The sequence below is a fragment of the Mercenaria mercenaria genome, chromosome 1 (assembly GCF_021730395.1).
Source record: "Mercenaria mercenaria strain notata chromosome 1, MADL_Memer_1, whole genome shotgun sequence".
Taxonomy (NCBI): Eukaryota; Metazoa; Mollusca; class Bivalvia; order Venerida; family Veneridae; genus Mercenaria; species Mercenaria mercenaria.
The window spans coordinates 91,710,455-91,729,746 of NC_069361.1; the positions used below are offsets into that span (position 1 = coordinate 91,710,455).

General features: G+C 37.5%; 1 protein-coding gene across 1 annotated transcript in view; it reads left to right on the forward strand.

Moving 5' to 3' along the window:
• Positions 1–18,238, forward strand: part of LOC123530480 (DNA-dependent metalloprotease SPRTN-like) — a 30,945-nt gene extending 12,707 nt beyond the window's left edge. Inside the window, exons 3-6 of the mRNA XM_053517289.1 lie at positions 5,536–5,580; positions 8,391–8,465; positions 11,150–11,411; positions 12,682–18,238. Coding sequence (XP_053373264.1) covers positions 5,536–5,580; positions 8,391–8,465; positions 11,150–11,411; positions 12,682–13,871 — 1,572 coding nt within the window. The 3' untranslated portion in view covers positions 13,872–18,238. The remainder of the gene's footprint in view (positions 1–5,535; positions 5,581–8,390; positions 8,466–11,149; positions 11,412–12,681) is intronic.
• The last annotated feature ends 1,054 nt before the right edge of the window (positions 18,239–19,292 follow it).

A 19,292-nucleotide genomic window follows, 5' to 3' on the forward strand; every position in this document is an offset into this window, starting at 1 on the left:
TACTGTGATGAAAGCTTTGATGATTTCAAAGTTACAATTGATCATTTAGTGCAAAATCACCCATCATACTGTATCAGATATCAAGAAATTGAACTGAATCCTGAAAATGGTTGAAATTCAAAGGTTTTATACCAGTATAAATTGAAACCACTGACTCTTTCTCGAATCGTGTTGTTGACGGAGTCGCGCAGTAAATGACCCTACTTTCTTTTTTCTCTCATCATTTGTCATATACACGCGATATTTAACCTGAAACGAGTCTTATTTTACTGAAAATACATTCTGCGAATGAAATAAGCCCCCATTTTACACGCAAAAGTGCCAAAAATAAAACAGTAAGTATTTTTTTATGTATACTACTTTCAACAACACCACGAAGGCACATTTTCGACCGAATTACGGTGAATTTCTACACTATAACCTAAACCCTTATTAGAAAAATGAATTTAACGACCCGTTATACCCGAAAACATGCGTAAATTCGATAAAATACTGCAAACCGAGCGAAATAAAGGCAAAAAAAAGTATGACCAAATGCTGGTGTCAGACAGAACATCTAATCTTCAAAAGTTGGTGTTAGTAAGAACCTTCCCTGGGAATTATGGGGTGTCAGACAGAATATTTTTGGTCTACCCATCCGACTTTAACACCTCGTATTTTCGAAAGTAATAGAGATTTCGCCGGGATATTTGGCAGACAAAGAGAGAGAATGTTTGGCTTTCTATTGCGGGTAATGCCAAGCTTGTTGCTTCAGAAAAGAGAAAAAAATCCTCAGTTCAATATCCAAAACAATGAAAATCTGGCCGTGGATTAGCCATCTGTATGATTATTTGGTGGTCTTTTCAATTCAGAAAACATTCCTTTAGATGCCTCTTTCTATCCTCGAAACCTGGTAAGAGTCTGCTTTTCATTGATTCACATTGTGTAAAGAAAAAATTGAAAATATTTACTTCTAATCGACAACAAACTCCGCAGAGTGTCGCGTTATCCGATCTGGTGTCACTTTATAGGGTGTGCTGTATAGGCATACAAACACTTAATAGGAAAATGGCGCGGAAAAAAATGGTAGTCATGTAATGGCGGGTTCCAATAGTCCTAATTTTTTTGCCCCCACTTTGAGGGGGGGCATATAGATTTGCTCTTGTCCGTCCGTCCATCCTTCCGAGAATGTTGTGTCACGCCTAGCTCCAAAAGTATTTGACATAGAGTCACAAAACTTTACAGGAATATTGGTCAGCATGTGTAGTTGTGCACCTGGGATTTCGCGTCCTGATTCATTCAGTCATGTAGAAGTTATGGCCCTGACTTTGTAAAAGTTGGTCATTTTAGTGTTGTGTCGCGCCTAGCTCCAAAAGTATATGACATAGAATCACAGAACTTTACAGGAATGTTGGTCAGCATGTGTAGTTATGCACCTGGGGTTTTGCATCCGGATTCATCCAGTCATGTAGGAGTTATGGCCCCTGACTTAGTAAAAAATTGGTCATTTTAATGTTGTGTCGCGCATAGCTCCAAAAGTATTTGACCTAGAGTCACCAAAGTTTACAGGAATGTTGTGCAGTTGTGCACCTGGGGTTTCGCGTCCGGATTCATTCAGTCTTGTAGGAGTTATAGCCCCTGACTTAAAAATTGGTCATTTTAATGTTGTGTCGTGTGTAGCTCCAAAAGTATTTGACCTAGAGTCACCAAAGTTTACAGGAATGTTGGTCAGCATGTGCAATTGTGCACCTGGGGTTTCGCGTCCGGATTCATTCAGTCGTGTTAGAGTTATGGCCCCTGACTTAGTTAAAAATTGGTCATTTTAATGTTGTGTTGCGCGTAGCTCCAAAAGTATTTGACCTAGAGTCACCAAAGTTTACAGGAAAGTTGGTCAGCATGAGCAGTTGTGCACCTGGGGTTTCGCATCTGGATTCATTCAGTATTGTAGGAGTTATGGCCCCTGACCTGGGAAAAAATTAGCATTTTAATGTCTTGTAGTGGGGGCATCTGTGTCCCCTGGACACATTTCTAGTTTTTGCTCTGTAGAGCTACTTTTAATCCCCCACCACAAGTGGTTGAGGGTTATAGGAATGGTCTCCGTCCCTCCTTCTGTCTGTCTGTAACACTTTCGTGTTGCTTCATATTTCCTAAACCCCATGAAGGATTTTCATGAAACTTGGGTCAGATGATCACCTCATCAAGACGATGTGCAGAACCCAGGAGCCAGCCTTGTTGGCTTAAGGTCAAGGTCACAACTCAAGGTCAAAGGTTTGAGCTTTGCATTTTGTGTCCGCTCTGTATATCCTAAACCCCTTGAAGGAATTTTATAAAACTTGGGTCAAATGATCACCTCATCAAGACGATGTGCAGAACCCATGATTCAGCCATGCCGGCTCAAGGTCAAGGTCACAACTTAGGGTGAAATGTTTGAGCATTCTATTTTTTGTGTCCGCTCTCTATCTCCTAAACCCCTTGAAGGATTTTCATCAAACTTGGGTCAAATGATCACCTCATCAAGGCGATGTGCAGAACTTATGAGTCAGCCATACCGGCTCAAGGTCAAGGTCACAACTGAAGGCCAAAGGTTTGAGCCTTCCATTTTGTGTCTGCTCTGTATCTCCTAATTCCCTTGAAGGATTCATATGAAACTTGGGTCAAATGATCGCCTCATCAAAACTATGTGCAGAACTTATGAGTCAGCCATGCCAGCTCAAGGTCAAGGTCACAACTTAGGGTAAAAGGTTTGAGCCGTCCATTTTGTGTCCACTCTGTATCTCCTAAACCCCTTGAAGGATTTTCATCAAACTTGGGTCAAATGATCACCTCATCAAGAACTTATGAGTTAGCCATGTCAACTCAAGGTCAAGGTCAAAGGTTTGAGCTCTGTATCTCCTAAACCCCTTGAAGGATTTTCATGAAACTTTGGTCAAATGATCACCTTATCAAGATGTTGCGCAGAATTCATGAGTCAGCCATGTCAGTTCAAGGTCCCCTTGATGGGATCAGAAACTAGGTCACTCGGTCAAATCATATGAAAAGCTTTTATACACTCTAGAGGCCACATTTTTTGCTCCAATCTTCCCGAAACTTTGTCAGAATGTTTGTTTTCATAAAATTTTGGACAAATTCGAATATGGGGTAAAAAAAACTAGGTCACTAGGTCAAATCAAAGAAAATGCTTGTTTACACTCAAGAGGTCACGTTTTTGGTCCAATCTTAATTAAATTTGGTCAGAATATTCGTCTCCATGAAATCACTAGGTAAAACATGCTTACACTGTTATGTTACGTTACTCAGGTTAGCGACCTAGCCATCTTGGTCCTCTTGTTTGTCTGAATAGGCCACATTATCAAATATCAAGATAATATGCAGAGCCTATGTTCCAACTGTATTTGCTCATATTCTAGATCACAAGGTCAAAGTTAAGGGCCTTCGATTTCATGTTTAACTATTTGGAGGATGTTCATAAGGCCATACCAAATTGATTAATAGTTCTTCGGAAAATTTTCAAAAAAAAATAGGAGCGGGCGAGCGAAATTTTTATTTTATTTTTTTTTTCTCAATTTTGATTTTTTCAGAGGCGGGTAGATTTTACATAGAGCGAGCGGGCTTTTTTTATTTTTTTTCCCCAGCTTGGACCTTTGAGGAGGCGGTTATGATTATACATAAAGTTAACATTTCTTTAGAAATAACACAGAAATCAAACATTTACAGTGTGGGTATCACAGTATATAGCTTTTCTATATGTTTTAAAGACTACATGAATGATTTTGCAAATAAATTCTTGCCAAAACTCACTGAATCACTTTTTTTTATTTTGTAATTATAATTACTAAGGGATGAGTGTCTTATTTTTAATTTTGATTTTTCTACATTAATCTGAAGGCGTGCCTATTTAACGGAACATGATGAGGAATATTTAAGACAAAACAGGCACATGTGTGGAATAACATTTCTTCTGAAACACAGTTAGATGGCTTTGACACATGAACAAATTTTTGCCCCTAGGTGAACTCCAACCCATAGAGGTGAGGGGAAGTAATAAACCACTTGACCAGTGAGACCAAAGGGAGTTGGGCAGACAGATGCTTTGACATTGCTCAAATCCCTTTGGAGTAATTTCTTAACAGATCAGGCTAACTTAAGTTTTTGTGGTAGAGATTCATTTCAGGCAAAAATGATAACAGACGGTCAAAGAATGATCCCAATATGGCCACCCTTAAAAGTGGTTTGTTGTGCTTTGACTGAACTAGAAATTTAGAGTTGGGGAGGTCTGTTTCTTTCAGTTTCTTTCGTTCAATCAATTTACAGCCAATTAATATATCCTGGCGTCTTGTGTACAAACAGGCAAAATTGGGGTTACAAAAGGACAGATTTTGTTAGAAATTATTTTCATATCAACACTACTTATTTGAAAAGCTAAACAATTTTTAAATTGACAAAATGCGTTTTGATAGAATATCTGACTGCTGTACTAAAAAAGTTACGTTCAAAAAGATTTGGGCTGAGACAATGTGATGGGTCGGTCAGGATCTGTGAACAAATATTTTTTAAGATAGTAGTTGGCCTCAGCTTTGGGCTCTAGATATAACATGCTGAACTAAACAACTGATAACAAATGGTTTCAAAACTTTATATCTGAACAATATTTCCAAATACTTTTAACTGCATCCCTGTGCACGTCTTACAAGTCGGGCTTCGTTCTTTTCACTGTATTGAACAAAAGTAGAATTTTTTTTTTATTATGTGCCTACTTCATTACCTACCAGCACATCGAAGGCCATGTGTGGCACTAGCACAGACACTCCAGATTTAAAACAAATGATGAACAACACCATAATTCCTGACTTTTTGAGTTTGGGACATCAGCTACATGTATTACGGACGTATGAAATCCGATCAATATCTCTTTGACGCATTAAAACGGCGATAAAACCTGTTTTGCCGTTATTATTCCGGACCGCGTAATCGGAAAAAAAACTTTTTTTTCGGAGATTTTTATGTACGTGCGGGCGGGTGATTTTTATTTTTTTTTCTCGGGAATGAAATTATTGATGCGGTAGTTCCGACGAACGACATATCAATTTGGTATGGCCTAAAATGAAGTTTACTGTTTACCTCATTGATGATTTTGCTGAACTACAATTTGAGCAGTTTATTCCATATCAGCTTTATATCTTGTAACTGACTGATTTATGTTGAATGTTCCCCTCGCTAAGACATCTGCAAAATCCATGTAACTAGTTTTTTTTCGGAGGGTTGGGGATCAGTTTTCATAGCATGATTACCTATCATCAGCAGATCATGAGATGACCTCTGTTGTTTAGGGATTCAAACTATCAGAAGATGGCCTCTATTGTGTTTGGTGTCCTTAGGTCACCAGCATACCCGAGACTGAAAATTACATGTCAGCTTACCTCATAATCATTTGGGGCATATGTACTTTACAAACAACTCTTGTTAGACCATGAACGACTGTTTATATATTAGTATTGTCAGTGTTTCTAACATTGATACATCACTAAATTAAATCAACAATGTATCTTCCAATTTCAGCATGAGATGATACATGCCTATCTTTTTGTCACAGACAACAACAAGGTAAGATTAATGGTTGTGTAAGTACATATTTAGCTCACTAGCATAATTTCAAAGGAGTGTCAGGAGAGTCAGTTTAAAATTAAATTAATTGATTTAGATCCATTCCATTCCTAAGACCAGTTTCAGGAGCTGTAGAATTGCATTTTTTGTCTGTCAGTCTGTAAGTCATAATTGTTCACAGGGAAACAATGTGCTATGTGTAACACACAGCCCAAGCTGATAGGTTAAGGTTATGGCTGGTCATGATGTCACTCATGTATGGGGAGATATATTGATTTTGTTTTATCAATCTGTCTGTCTGTCACAAAATTTTCTCTCCTCTGATACTCCTGGTAGGATTTAACCAAACCTTTTAAAAAGGTTAAGTACTATATTTCACTGTTTGTAATCTGGCACCATCATTTCTACACCAGTCCTATATGTGTTTGCATGGACTGTTTATATCTTAAGGATTTTGTTTTTATGGCTCAGATCAGAATTAAGTAAGTCCAGAGTTAAGTTTGACCACTTAGGTCAAAAAATCGGACACTAGGTCAGATCAAAGAAAGATATTAAGACTAAAGGCCAAATTTTACTTTGGAGGCCACATTTTCTTCTTGATACTCATAATCTTTTGTCAGCATGGTTTTTCTCCATGAAATTTTGGCTAAGTTCAAAATTTGATTACCTGAGTTCGAAAACTAGGTCACAAGGTTAAATCATAGAAAATACCTTGTTTCCACTTCAGATTGATCATCATAAATCCATGTCCATATGTTTCTCTGTATTGAATTTAGGTCAAGTTTGAAACTGGATTATTTAGGACGAAACTTGGTCACTACGTCAGACCATAGACTGTGCCTTGTTAATTATGTCTCCCCCAGGAGACATATTGTTTTTGCCCTGTCCGTCCGTCCGTCCGTCCTTCCGTCCGTCCGTACATCACACTTCATTTCCGAGCAATAACTGGAGAACCATTTGACCTAGAACCTTCAAACTTCATAGGGTTGTAGGGCTGCTGGAGTAGACGACCCCTATTGTTTTTGGGGTCACGCCGTCAAAGGTCAAGGTCACAGGGGCCTGAACATTGAAAACCATTTCCGATCAATAACTAGAGAACCACTTGACCCAGAATGTTGAAACTTCATAGGATGATTGTACATGCAAAGTAGATGACCCCTATCGATTTTGGGGTCACTCCATTAAAGGTCAAGGTCACAGGGGCCTGAACATGGAAAACCATTTCCGGTCAGTAACTTGAGAACCACTTAACCCAGAATGTTGAAACTTCATAGGATGATTGGTCATGAAGAGTAGATGACCCCTATCGATTTTGGGGTCATTCTGTCAAAGGTCAAGGTCACAGAGGCCCGAACATTGAAAACCATTTCCGGTCAGTAACTTGAGAACCACTTGACCCAGAATGTTGAAACTTCATAGGATGATTGGTCATGAAGAGTAGATGACCCCTATTGATTTTGGGGTCATTCTGTCAAACGTCAAGGTCACAGGGGTCTGAACATGGAAAACCATTTCCGATCAATAACTAGAGAACCACTTGACCCAGAATGTTGAAACTTCATAGGATAATTGTACATGCAAAGTAGATGACACCTATCGATTTTGGGGTCACTCCATTAAAGGTCAAGGTCACAGGGGCCTGAACATTGAAAACCATTTCCGGTCAGTAACTTGAGAACCACTTGACCCAGAATGTTGAAACTTCATAGGATGATTGGTCATGAAGAGTAGATGACCCCTATTGATTTTGGGGTCACTCCGTCAAAGGTCAAGGTCACAGGGGCCTGAACATTGAAAACCATTTCCGATCAATAACTAGAGAACCACTTCACCCAGAATGTTGAAACTTCATAGGATGATTGATCATGAACAGTAGATGACCCCTATTGATTTTGGGGTCACTCCGTCAAAGGTCAAGGTCACAGGGGCCTGAACATTGAAAACCATTTCCGATCAATAACTAGAGAACCACTTGACCCAGAATGTTGAAAGTTCATAGGATGATTGGTCATAAAGAGTAGATGACCCCTATTGATTTTGGGGTCACTCTATCAAAGGTCAAGGTCACAGGGGCCTGAACATGGAAAACCATTTCCGATCAATAACTAGAGAACCATTTGACCCAGAATGTTGAAACTTCATAGGATGATTGGACATGCAGAGTAGATGACCCCTATTTATTTTCAGGTCACTTGATCAAAGGTCAAGGTCACAGAAGCCTCAACAGTGACTTGAGAACCACTAGGCCAAGAGTGTTGAAATTTAGCGGGATGATTGGACATGCCAAATAGATGATCCCTATTGCAGCCAACGATCAGTGTCTCTGACTTTTGCTCCTGACCCCTATTGACTTCTTGCCTATAGGACTTTGCATTTGGGGAGACATGCGCTTTTTTACAAAAGCATTTTCTAGTTCTCAACATCTTTTCTACATCTTTAGGTTAAACATTAGTTTTCACAGTTTTTTTACCACATAGAATATCTGTGTACATCACTGAGTTTGCTAGTTTCCCCGGTGTGTGATGTCAAAGTTAAGGAAGAGACAATACCATACAACTAAATCTCTATTATAGTGGTTTCCCTTTGTAAGGTAATTAGGTGGAAATGAAACACTGAATGCTGAAGGTGAAATAACATGTATAATGGTTGTCTTTGGTATTGGGGAAATATTTTTTCAGTGAAAAATTTTTAGAATGAGGGGAAGAAAGTTGAGTAGTGTATCAAGTGAAATATTAAAAAACTAGAGTTAAAAGATAAGAAAAGTCAAGTTATTTATGTTTTATATTGAAGTTCTTTTTATTTTTTTACAGGATCATGATGGTCATGGGCCAGAGTTTCACAAACATATGTATAGAATAAACAAGGAGGCTGGTACTAATATTTCTGTAAGTATTCTTACATCCATTTCAATATAAAATGTCTTCAGCAAAATGCTGAAAGGCCAGTTTAAGGATATCCAATTGCTATCTTTCACTAAAATATTTTGTAGTTTGATATTTACTTCAAAAGTAGAAAAATCATCATCAGATGTATTTAATTTTACTAAATATACAAATTAATTGTGTATGTAGACCTTCATTCATAATAAATGTCATGCAGTAACAGTTGATTGTTTTAAAAAGCCTCCAGGTTTTTAGTGGATGTACACATTTATACTGTGTTTAGTTATATGTGTAAACAACGTGTACTGTTTTTAACTTAATGCATAGTACTGTCAATACAGATAAACTGATTTGTTTTATTATGCCCCCCTTCGAAGAAGGAGGGGTATATTGTTTGGCAGATGTCGGTCGGTCGGAATGTAGACCAATCCGTTTCCGGATGATAACTCAAGAACGCTTGGGCCTAGGATCATGAAAGTTAATAGGGAAGTTGGTCATCACCAGCAGATGACCCCAATTAATTTTGAGGTCTGTATGTCAAAGGTCAAGGTTACAGTGATGCTGAATAGTTAAACGGTTTCCGGATGATAACTCAAGAACACTTAGGCCTAGGGTCATGAAAATTTATAGGGAGGTTGGTCATGACCAGCAGATGACCCCTATTGATTTTGAGATCAGTATGTCAAAGGTCAAGGTCACAGTGACCAGGAACACGAAAATGGTTTTCGGGCAATAACTCAAGAACGTTTGGGCCTAGTGTCAGGAAAATTGATAGTGAGGTTGGTCATGACCCCTATTAATTTTTGAGGTCATTAGGTCAAAGGTCAAGGTCACATTGGCCAGGAACAGTTAAACAGTTTCTGATCATTTTGTCCAAAACCACAGGGCCTAGGGCTTGTAGCAAAATCTAATGGTCCTCTACCAGGATTGTTCAGATTATTTCCCTTGGATCAAATATGGCCCCACCCCGGAGGTCACATGGTTTATATAGAATTATATAGGAAAAAACTTTGAAAAACCTCGTCTAAAACCACAGGGCCTAGGGCTTTGATATTTTGTATATGACATCATCTAGTGGTCCTCTACTAAGATTGTTCAAATTATTCTCCTAGGGTCAAATATGGCCCCGCCCTGGGGGTCACATGGTTTATATAGACTTATATAGGGAAAAACTTTGAAAATCTTCTTGACCAAACCACAAAGACTAGGGCTTTGATATTTGTAATGTAGCATCATCTAGTGGTTCTCTACCAAGTTTGTTCAAATTATCCCTCTAGGGTCAAATATGGCCCCGCCCCAGAGGTCACATTGTACATTAAGACTTGTATAGGCAAAAAACTTGGAATCTTCATGTCCATAACCTACATCATTTAAATTTGGACCACATGTATAGTTTTGAGTGGCAAGATGAAGCTTGACATGAGTTGACCTTAATCTTGACCTAGTGACCAACTTTTCACATTTCTGTAGCTACAGCCTTCAAATTTGGACCACATGCATTGGTTTGTGTACCAAAACAAACTTTGACCTTATTATTGACCTAGTGACCTACTTTCACATTTTTGAAGCTACAGACTTCAAATTTGGACCACATGCTTAGTTTTGTGTTTCGAAATAAAATTTGACCTTGATTTTGACCTAGTGACCTACTTTCACACTTCTCAAACTACAGCCTTCAAATTTGAACCCCATGCATAGTTTTGTGTACCGAAATGAACTTTGATCTTGAGATTGACCTAGTGACCTACTTTCACATTTCTGAAGCTACAGCTTCAAATTTTGACCGCATGCATATTTTTGTGTTCTGAATTGAAATTTGACATTGAATTTTACCTATTACCTACTTCTACATTTCTCAAGCTACAGCCTCCAAATTTGAAGCACATGCATAGTTCTGTCTACTGAAATGAACTTTGACCTTGAAATTGATCTAGTGACCTACTTTCACATTTCTCAAGCCTCAGCTTTCGAATTTGGACCACATGCAGTGTTTTGTACCGATATGAAATTTGACCTTGATTTTGACCTTGAGCTAGTCTTGAAATTTGAAACTTTCAAAAATGGCTCAGTGGGCACTCTGTGATCTCGTTAGGTTAATAGGTTAAAGGTCAAGGTCAGATTGAACCAGAACGGCAGAACTTTTGTTTACAGTAAGCATATAATTTCTGTTCCTTGTGCAATTACTGAATGCATCAAGGGGGGCATTTCGTGTTCGACGAGTTCTTGTGTTTACATAAACTATATGTATTGTAGTATTTGTTCAGGTTTTCAAATATGAAATTTGTGGCTAGTATACCTTTAACTTTACTGCATTTCTTACAGTCATGAATTACTTTGACTACTGCCAAGAGATGGTTAATCTAACATGGAATTGAGACTAAACAGTGCTACTGAAATAAAACAAATGAGCCGCACCGTGAGAAAACCTACATAGTGCATTTGCACAGTCTGGTCAGGATCAATGCTGTTCGCTTTCAAAGCCTGTTGCAATTATAAGCGAACAACATGGATGCTGACCAGACTGCGGATCCGCGCAGGCTGGTCTGGATCCATGCTGGTCGCAAATGCACTATGTTGGTTTTCTCATGGTGCGACTCAGACAACTGCTTGCTTGATTATCAAGCTTTTTAATATACAGTGCAGATTATAGCATTGAATAGTTATCCTTTCGTATCTATTTTATTTAGGTCTATCACAATTTCCATGACGAGGTGGATTCATACAGACAGCATTGGTGGAGATGTGACGGTCCATGCAGATCTCGAAAACCTTATTTTGGCTATGTCAAACGATCTATGAATAGAGCACCTTCAAAGAATGATACATGGTGGGCGGAACATCAGCGTACATGTGGGGGTACTTACACAAAAGTCAAGGAACCTGAGGATTATGGAAAGAAGAAAGGAAAAAAGGATAAAGATGGAGAAGATGAAAAGAAAAAAGAAAAAGGTGTTTAAAAGGATTTCTTAACTATTGTTCCCTATAAGAGGGTATGCAACAATCACACTGCCCTTTGAATAAGGTTTTTTGTCTGTCTAAAACACTGTGTACCATCTATTACTTTAAAACATTTCAAGCGATTAGTATTTTGTTGGCTTAGAATTTGGATATAGGTAGTTGGCAATGAGATGATAAGAAAAGTGCAAAAACAAGGGTGGTAGGTTATAGATCAAGGCCACAAATGGAGCTCAAATGTCAAATCTGTCTTTCATATTTTGTGTTGGTGCGTAACTTAATAATGATTCTCTGTATTAACTTTAAACTCATGAATTAGTTAACATGTGTCTCCAACCCCTCCCCCACCCCCCAATTTTAGTTTCTTGTTCTAGAAGTAGTATCCAGTCAGTGCTACTGCAAATAATTTCCCACTCCTGAATTAGTTAACATGTGTGGAGTGGAAAATGACCAGCATGAATAAAAAGAGCAACCAATGAATAACTAGGTTTCTTTTAATCATGTGCTTGATTCACATATGAGACATTATGCTTGTCAGGGGGTGCCTTGGAACTTAGGTGTCAAAATACACATGATACTGTGTTTAGTACAGACACACAAATGTTGGTTGGAAAATGTTACATATATCTTTGTACTTTTGTTTTTCAAAGATACATTGATGTTCGGTATAATTAATTTTCATACTTGATCGCACAGGATGTACATTAATAATGATGACTTTGTGTAATGTCACAGCAATATCTGGTAATAGTCCCCTCTATATATGGAACAAATGATTATAATAAAGTTAAAAAATATGTTCATTTTAGTAACCCTTCCGAATGTTATAATAAAACATCTGTAAGTTTAAGACACTCTTAGGGGTGGTGGTTGCGGACTTCATTCCGTAGAGGGGACTATTACTGGATAATGCCAATGTCCCAACCCCACAACCCCGCAAGTCATGGACATCACGTTTGTTGTTGTACAGTAGTAAGTGTATTTATTATGCCTTCTTCAATTGTTGTGGGCCTCCTTTAATTTCAAAACTGAAGTAAATTGTGGTTCAGTTCATGAATTATTGACTTTGAATCTCGAATTGGATCGGCACAAAGCTAGTAATTCAAAGCCCTATTTGTAAGGGTCACCCTTAAATTGTGGTCAGGCAGGTGATATCAATTTGCAGAAATTACTTGTTATTACTGAGTACACATACTTATTTATCATCTTAAAAATTGAATGGGTAAGTTTTCCATATCGAAATGATATTAATTTACTTTTTCAGAAAAATCCTCAGTGAAGAGTATGGACATCAGGGTATTTGGTGGTGAAGGTAAAACTTTAGGAAATGCAACAAAGTCTAGTCAGCCAGCAAAGACAATACCAAAGTTTAGTAATCCAATACCTACGCCAAATAGTTCTTTAAATAAACCATCAAATTCTGTAGATAAACCAAAGCCATCTGCAACAGTCTCCAGATTAGATGACGCATCTCCAGCTTACATAGGAAAGAAATACATATCAAATGGTCATGTGACAGCCTTACCAGGGGCTAGAACTCCAGACAAAAAAGGTGTGTCAATGAATAAACCAGTGAGCCAAGGCGGATCAGCTGCATTTAAAAAGAGAATTATTAAATTGCCAGATTTTTCTGACTCGGATGATGACGATGACTTGCTTTTTCCTGTTCCATCAGGAAACTTGTCAAATACCACCATACATTCTAATGTTGGTGAAAGGACTGAAAATCCTTCGAAGGAACATTCTCCTTGGGTTAATTCAAATGTTAGTAATGTAAGCACAGACTGTGATACTACAAGTTCAAATGCGGGTGATTTTCATGACAGTAAAGCAGATGCAAGTGAGCATGTAACAGACAAGAGAGATGACAGAAGTGAATTGGATCAAAATAAATCAGTAGGTGCAGATAATGAAGCAGATGATGTGAGGGCTATGTTGAGAAAGGTTTGGGGACAAAAACAGTTTGGAAGTCAGCCAAGTAAAATGAAAGTGAAAGGAACATTTAAATCTGGAATTATAAATCCAGATGTATCAAATAATACTGGAAACAAGGAAATAAACTCAGCTCACAAAAGATTATCAGGTGATACAGGTTTTGGTGAACAAGCATCTAAAAGACAGAAAAGTGACAGTATTTATATACCAAATAATAGCTCAGATTTTGACAAGAACGTCCATTTAGAAAAGTCATCATCAAATAATAAAATTACCTCGCCCATTGATAAATTTCTCAAAAAGTCAGTGACAGAGCCTTCTAGTAGCAGAGATCAGACTGTTCCTACTAAATCAGGTTTACAGGACCAAACCTCAATGATAAGGGGAGGTAATTCTGAAATCAATCAAATAAATGATTCTACTGGAGATATGGCTGCATGCCCTGTGTGTAGCAAGTCGGTATCGACAGCTTCTATAAATGAACATTTAGACCTTTGTCTAACAATGCAAGCTATTTGAGTTCTTTAAAGCAATTTGCTGCAATTTTCAAACTCTTGTTTTTTTCCACTTGCAAAGTTATGGGTGTTTTTACATACAAGAATCATTTGCTGGACTTTTTTGTATGAATTTCTCAGGTATTTATTACGAAGAAAAAGTAACCAACTGTTCTGTTGTTTTACTTTTATGTTGTTTTTTTTTTACTTGAATAACTATAGATATATGTACATTCACTGTATTCTTTATAGATTTTTAAGAAATGGTTGGAATTTTTATTTATGTGAAATAAATTATTCATAAAATGTACTTAAACCTTCAGATAATTAGTTACATATGTATTATTACAAAGTTTATTTGGCATTGTCAGTCTCTCCAGTTTTGCACTATGTTATTGTCTGCATCTACTTATTGAAAGAAACCATAGTAAGATTGAATATATTCCAAGCTGTTAATTGAGTAATTACGGTTAATACATCAAGACTTGCCCTCATTGAGGCAGTTCCCAGAACGAGAACCAAGGTATGCGCATAATGCCTTTGAGAGATGAGCAGTCAGGTTAAAGGAGCAGAGTTTGAATTGAAGAACCAGCCAGAAAGAACCAGTTGGACTAAGGGAAGCTGGCAAACTGGCATTGTGTTAATTATTGCCATACATTGATATTTGGTTCTGTTTAGTGATTCTTATAGTGGGTGCATTTATAACGCAAGTTATACAGTGGCCAAAATGAGTGAAGTCTTGTGTTTGTCTAGACATGAACGTGAAATGTAGTGTTTGTCTGGACTGAACGATAAAGCCATGCATTTGATCTTCAAACATTATGTAAGAACTGGTTCTGGACAGATGTACTATATTCATTTTGGGTCACAGAGGCAGAGATTTAAACTATACAGGGGTGTAAAATATTTTTTCCTACCACTCGCCTTGCAGGACTAATAGCCAGTAAAATCTACTCGTCTTTAAGTGAACAGTCACTCGCCCTATTAAAATGACAACTATCTTAATAACTTCTGTTTGATACTACAGTGTAACTTCCGAAAACCGAACGACCTCCGGACCAATCTAAAAGTTCGGTTTTTGGAAGTTTCCGGAATTCAGAAGTTCGGAAGTTTTCAGGCAAAGTGGACATTATGCACTAGAGTTATGTTATCTTACACGCTGGATGAAGGAAATTATTATCCTTTTTAATTGTACAAATTTGTATAAAGTGATTCATTAATTGATTTAAGAATTATTGAATCAATATGTTACAAGCATTAAGGATAATCAATTACGTATAATAAATTTCCTTTTTTGTACATGTATATAAAACAATAATAGCATTTACTCAAACATTTTCCCCTTACATTTTACCATCTTTGAAAACCAGAGTTCATCAATATTTAATTGGTGTTGATAAAGCGTAGTTTAATCGATGTAACTAATTAATTAAAACATCTATCATTTTTTCATTCAAACATTACAAAAGTTTTCCACACGAAAGACATTTAATAAATCATTTTTATTTATTGAAAAGAAATTAAAGTAATCGCTGATTAATTCTTTACTTTTGCATCAAATGATCATTGTGATTATAATGTGTATCAAAGCAAATGTGTGCTGCTAATAGATAAACAAAAGAACATGTTGACATCTTGCCACGGGGGTTTTTAGATTAAAACAAGTTAAAGACAGACCGGCCAATATTTTGCTGTTCGGTTTTCGGAAGTCAATTTTAGTGTTAAAATATAAACGGTCCTTAAAAAATCGTCCGGTTTTCAGAATTCGGAAGTTCCGGTTTTCAGAAGTTAAAAATTTAAAGGAATAAGAAGGAAAAAAACGGGACTTTGAGTTTCGTGCGGTTTTCAAAGGTTTCCAGTTTTTAGAAGGTCCGGTTTTCAGAAGTTACACTGTATCACTTTTATGAAAGAAGTATTATGAATAGCAAACAAATTACAAATATAACACACAGTAGACAAATAATATTCTCTTGTTCACTACTTTTCCTTTTTAATCAAATTCATTTTGCTTATATTTTCTTTTCTCAGCAAGATGTTTTTCTTTCTACCGTTTTTAGCTCACCTGAGCACAACGTGCTCAAGGTGAGCTTTTGTGATCGCCCTGTGTCCGGCGTCGGCGTGGTCAACAATTTGAATGTTAACACTATAGGTCACAATTTTGGCCCAACCTTAATGAAACTTGGTCAGAATGTTACCCTCAATAAAATCTTGGACGAGTACGATATTGGGTCATCTGGGATCAAAAACTAGGTCACCAGGTCAAATCAAAGGAAAAGCTAGTTAACACTCTAGAGGCCAATTTAAGACTGTATCTTCATGAAACTTAATCAGAATGTTAATCTTGATGATCTTTAGGTAAACTTGAAATCTGGGTCAGGTGGGGTCAAAAACTAGGTCACCAGGTCAAATCAAAGGAAAAGCTAGTTAACACTCTAGAGGCCACATTCATGACCGTATCTTAATGAAACTTGGTCAGAATGTTAATCTTGATGATCTTTAGGTCAAGTTTAAATCTGGGTCAGGTGGGGTAAAAAACTAGGTCACCAGGTCAAATCAAATGTAAAGCTTGTTAACACTAGAGGCCACATTTATGACAATATCTCTATGAAACTTGGTCAGAATGTTAATCTTGATGATATTTAGGTCAAGTTCAAATCTTAGTCAAGTGGAGTCAGAAACTAGGTCACCAGGTCAAATCAAATGTAAAGCTTGTTAACACTCTAGAGGCCACATTTATGACTATATCTTAATGAAACTTGGTCAGACTGTTAATCTTGATGTTTTTAAGCCCCCGGTATCTACTGATGCGGGAGGCATATAGTGATCGTCCTGTCCGTTCGTTCGTCTTTACGAGGTTAACCAAATGGGACCGTTTCGTCTAGCATCAATACCCCTTACTAGAATGACTTGATACTAATGCAGATGTAACCTGTGACCATTCCTCATCTTCAGACATCACCTGACCTCAGTTTGACCTTGACCTTATTTTGGACATAAGTTGCTTTATATGGGCCATCTCTTGGTTAACCAAATGGGACCGTTTCGTCTAGCATCAATACCCCTTACAAGAATGAATTGATACTAATACAAATGTAACCTGTGACCATTCCTCATCTTCAAACATCACCAGACCTCAGTTTGACCATGACCTTGACCTCATTTTGGACTTAGGTTGCTTTATATGGGCCATCTCTTGGTTAACCAAATAGGACCGTTTCGTCTAGCATTAATACCGCTTACAAGAATGCGTTTATTGAACGCAGCTCCTTGTTTAGGTCAAGTTTAAATCTTGGTCAGGTGGGGTCAAAAAGTAGGTCACCAGGTCAAATCAAAGGAAAAGCTAGTTGACACTCTACAAGCCACGTTTATGACCGTATCTTAATGAAACTTGGTCTGAATGTTAATCTTGATGATCGTTAGGTCAAGTTTAAATCTTGGGTCAGATGGGGTCAAAAACTAGGTCACCAGGTCAAATCAAAGGAAAAGCTTGTTAACACACTAGGGGCCACATTTATGACTATGTCTTCATGAAACTTGGTCAGAATGTTAATCTTGATGATCCTTAGACCAAGTTGAAATCTGGGTCATGTGGGGTCAAAAACTAGGTCACCAGGTCAAATCAAAGGAAAAGCTAGTGAACACTATAGAGACCACCTTTATGACCATATCTTTATGAAACTTAGTCAGATTGTTAATCTTAATGATCTTAAGGTTAAGTTCCAATCTTGGTCAGGTGGGGTCAGAAACTAGGTCACATCAAAAGTAAAGCTTGTTAACAATCTAGAAGCCACATTTATGACTATATCTTCATGGAACTTGGTCAGAATGTTAATCTTGATGATCCTTAGGTAAACTTCGAACCTGGGTCATGTGCAGTCAAAAACTAGGTCACTAGGTCCAATTAAAGGAAAAACTAGTTAACACTCTAGGGGCCACATTTATGACCATATCTTAATGAAACTTGGTCAGAATGTTAATCTTGATGATCTTTAGGTCAATAGGTCAGGTGAGCAATACAGGGCCTTCATGGCCCGCTTGTTTACTTATAATTTCAGGTTAAAGTTTTGGTGCACTTTCACTCTATCTCAATTATTACTAAATGGATTTGATTCAAACTTAAAAATAGTTGTTCCACATCATCACCCACATCATGATATGGCACCAATATTTTATGAATTATGCACCCTTTTTGCTTAGAATTATACTTATTTAATGTTTTGATACATTTTTTCTTTATCTCTCTTATTACTTAATACTTCTGACACAGACTCTAGTTATATTGTCCAATATCTTCATCCACATTGGAGTCATTAAACACTCCAGTGAACATCGAAATAGTAGAGCGCGCTGTCTACTGTGACAGCTCTTGTTTTTGCCTGACTATTTGAAAACGCCTTCAGGTTTAACAGATGAATGTAACATAATGTACCCCATGACAAAATGTCATATCATCAAGTTACTCAATGAATTTGCTGTTTATTCATAGAAATGACCTTAGCTACAAAATTATTGAACAAAAAGCTGTTTTAAGCTTGTTGTGACGACTGTCACCAGAGCTTAATGCGATACCCCCTGAGTTGGCATTGTGCATAGACACCTTGAAAACGATTTTCAGCAAGTTTATATCTTAAGTTATTATTACAATTGATTGAAACTTCATACATGTCTTTTTTAGGATAACATTAACTGAATGACATAGGTTCTGTAACTGCTGCTTTAATTTTTATGAAAACTTTTATTTTCAGGATAAAATTTTAGAAACTACACATCAAAACTTAATAAACCTATGTACACTTCTTCCCATGGTAATACCAACTAAATGACATAGGTCAAGGTCACACTTAGAGGCCAAAGGTCAGATACAAGAATGACTTTGTCCGGAGCATTTCTTCTTCATGCATGGAGGGATTTTGATGTAACTTGGCACAAATGTTCACCATCATGTATCTGGTATCTGACCTTTGACCTCTGTGATCTTGACCTTAGAGCTAGGGATCTGGTTCTTGCGAAAGACACTCTGTCTCATGGTGGTGAACATTTGTGCCAAGTTACATCAAAATCCCTCCATCCATGAAGAAAAAATGCTCTGGACAAAGTTGTCATGCTTGTATCCTTTGACCTCTTAAGAACAATTGTGCCCAGTTACATCAAAATCCCTCCATGCACGAAGAAGAAATGCTCCGGACAACGTCATGATTGAATTTGACCTTTGATGTCTGTGTGACCTTGACCTTTGAGATAGGAACCTGGGGTTTGTGCAAGACACTCTGTCTCACTGAGGTTAACATTCATGCCAAATATAAACAAGATTGCTTCATGCATGTCAAAGTTATGGTCCGGACAAACAAATCCGGACAGACGCACGCACATGCACCGAACAGCCATTTGGACAACTATGTTTTCGCTTCCGCAAGCAGGCTCGACAAAAATGGATGGTTACAAAAGC